The 2,325-nt window shown below is 35.3% G+C and overlaps 2 protein-coding genes across 4 annotated transcripts in view; one reads left to right on the forward strand and one right to left on the reverse strand.

Annotated features, from left to right (window-relative positions):
* tmbim4 (transmembrane BAX inhibitor motif containing 4) overlaps nucleotides 1–1,610 on the forward strand; it is a 3,718-nt gene extending 2,108 nt beyond the window's left edge. The window contains exons 7-8 of one of the 2 annotated variants that reach the window (XM_016493934.1): nucleotides 229–465; nucleotides 677–1,610. In XM_016493934.1, coding sequence (XP_016349420.1) covers nucleotides 229–435 — 207 coding nt within the window. In that variant the 3' untranslated portion in view covers nucleotides 436–465; nucleotides 677–1,610. Of the gene's footprint in view, nucleotides 1–228 lie in introns of both variants that reach the window. The other variant, XM_016493933.1, reaches the window with a different exon arrangement.
* Nucleotides 1,611–1,682: 72 nt separating this feature from the next.
* The window catches only part of vhll (von Hippel-Lindau tumor suppressor like), an 871-nt gene continuing 228 nt past the window's right edge, over nucleotides 1,683–2,325 (reverse strand). Inside the window, exons 2-4 of one of the 2 annotated variants that reach the window (XM_016493939.1) lie at nucleotides 2,219–2,322; nucleotides 2,016–2,150; nucleotides 1,683–1,922 (exon numbers count right to left, since the gene is read on the reverse strand). In XM_016493939.1, the coding sequence (XP_016349425.1) occupies nucleotides 1,750–1,922; nucleotides 2,016–2,150; nucleotides 2,219–2,322 (412 nt within the window). In that variant the 3' untranslated portion in view covers nucleotides 1,683–1,749. The remainder of the gene's footprint in view (nucleotides 1,923–2,015; nucleotides 2,151–2,218; nucleotides 2,323–2,325) is intronic. The other variant, XM_016493938.1, reaches the window with a different exon arrangement.

Raw genomic sequence — 2,325 nt, forward strand, 5'->3', positions numbered from 1 at the left:
AATATATATCTGGTAAAAAGTTAGTATTATATATATATATATATATATATATATATATATATATGTATATGTATGTATTTTTATTTAATAGTATGCAACAGTATTTATCAAATCGATTGAGCTGAATTTGTATTGAACCTATTACATTCTTTTAAGAGTCATGCAGTCAAGTCACTTTATTTGATTTCAAGCCACATTTCATCAACTGCGCAATTCTGTGTCCTTCAGCTTTTCTTCTACAATGACACAATGGAGTTGGTCTTCGCTGGGGCTGGAGCTCTGCTGTTCTGCGGGTTCATTATTTTCGATACCCACCTGCTGATGCATAAGCTGTCACCGGAGGAGCATGTCCTGGCATCCATCAACCTGTACCTGGACATAGTCAACCTGTTCATCTATATCTTGCGCATCCTCGACTCCATGAAGAAACACTGAATGTTGTGATGCTCTTCTTCACTTTCAGAGGTGAATTTTGGGTGCAGTGGTACAAAAATAATATTCTTTAATTTAATAGACTCCATGTACAATAATCAAATAAAAATGTGTTAACTAATATCCAAATTAAGTATTGCAGATCTCTGCAAAAACTTTGTGGACCACATAATATGAAATATTTATTTGAATAAAAGCCTTCAAAATGCACTGAATATAAGAAATTAATTTCTTTGCATTGCAGGTCTTTGCAGTGTTCAGAATTAATGGAGTATGTGTGCTATTCTTCTAATTGGGTGGGCATTAACAGCAAACTCCTTGGATTTTGTTTAATTTCTGGCATTAGTTGAGATGAAGCTCCCCAAGACACTCCTATTGTATTGTAGTTTCCCCTTGTTTCCAAACCAGCTGCATAATTTCAACTTGCAAAGCGGTATTTGTAATTTAATGGCCAAATGTAAATGTTACAAACATGATTGTACAACTTAACTTGATCTGCTAACTGTGTTGCTGATTAGATTCCTGTTTTTAGTTGACTGTAGTGTGACCTGTAATCCATGGTGATTTTTCGTATTTATTTAGGTGTTGTAGTGAATCAGTGTTTGTGGTTTGAGAACAAACTGTACATGAAGCCCGAGACATTTTGTTTAATTTGGGTTTGTATATGGGATGTTAATGGTTAACTTAAAATAACTTCTAACTAGACGGTCTTACTAAAAGGCCTGAATTACATGAAAACCATAATGCAAACATTTGAAAATGTAGTTAAACGCAGTTTTTGGTGTCACAATATAACATTCACTAAATAAACATCATTTTAAAGTATGCAGCATTCAGTCAGTTTCAAATGCATTAAAAATATTTTCCAATAGGTCTGTCTGCTCATTTTAATAAACAAAAAAAAATTACAAAATAATTGTTTACATAATATTCAGGGACCTCTATATGCCTGTGTCCAAAGTGCAATATTCATAATAATAAAAAAAGTACTTATCATAATATATAAATATATTTCTCTCATTGATTTTTAACGGCAAAATGTTCACATATAAAAACTGAGATGTCAATGTAATGTTCTTTGGTGTAAAAAAAATCAAAATACATTTATTTTAACCCATATTTGTTGCTTTCATGTACAACAGTTAGTTGCTATCCTCGAATCTGATTGGTTGAGGAAATATAACAAAGTGCTGATGCCCTGTCATTGCATAAAAGAACACAGAAATATATATTTTTTTAAAAAGGGTTACTTTTTTCACGTTCAAAGTGAAAGCTTCTGCATACTTTGAACATTATATCATAAATGAGTGAAATGGGTCAGTTTGAACCATTTATTGATCTCTTGGCAGATAAAATCTGAATGTCTCTCAGTAGATCAGGTTCAAGGTTGAGCTCCTTTCTCAAACCCTCGGGGATTTCCAGCTTGCAGATGTCTTCTTTTCTCACCATACTCCTGATCAAACGTGTACAGTATTCTTGTAATGAGTACACTGACAAAAACAAAGCATAAATATCCATTTAAAATGAAACTTGTGTATATCAAATGCATATGGAGCATCTTAGGATGAAGAATGGGCTCGCACCTGGTGCAGTCACATACACAGGCTGGTACCGCGGGTATCCGTACTCCTCATACTGCGCAGGAGTGGGAAAGTAAACTTCATTGAGGTTAGCCAGCAGTTTAGCTCCGTCAGATGCTCTGAAGATCCACGGATGAGCTGGAAAAACCTGCTTTAGTACAAACCGGCAAGGGAAACTGGCTACGTTTGCTAGCTGCGGTACTTACTCAGAAAAGTGTTCATCTTAAGCGATTTCCTCGGTTGTATGTCGCCGTAAGACACCGGCTTCCCCGCGAAGTCTAGCCACCATGCTTCGGCATTCCGGCTGGATTTA

Source organism: Sinocyclocheilus anshuiensis, unplaced genomic scaffold, assembly GCF_001515605.1.
Source record: "Sinocyclocheilus anshuiensis isolate Anshui unplaced genomic scaffold, SAMN03320099.WGS_v1.1 scaffold1316, whole genome shotgun sequence".
Taxonomy (NCBI): Eukaryota; Metazoa; Chordata; class Actinopteri; order Cypriniformes; family Cyprinidae; genus Sinocyclocheilus; species Sinocyclocheilus anshuiensis.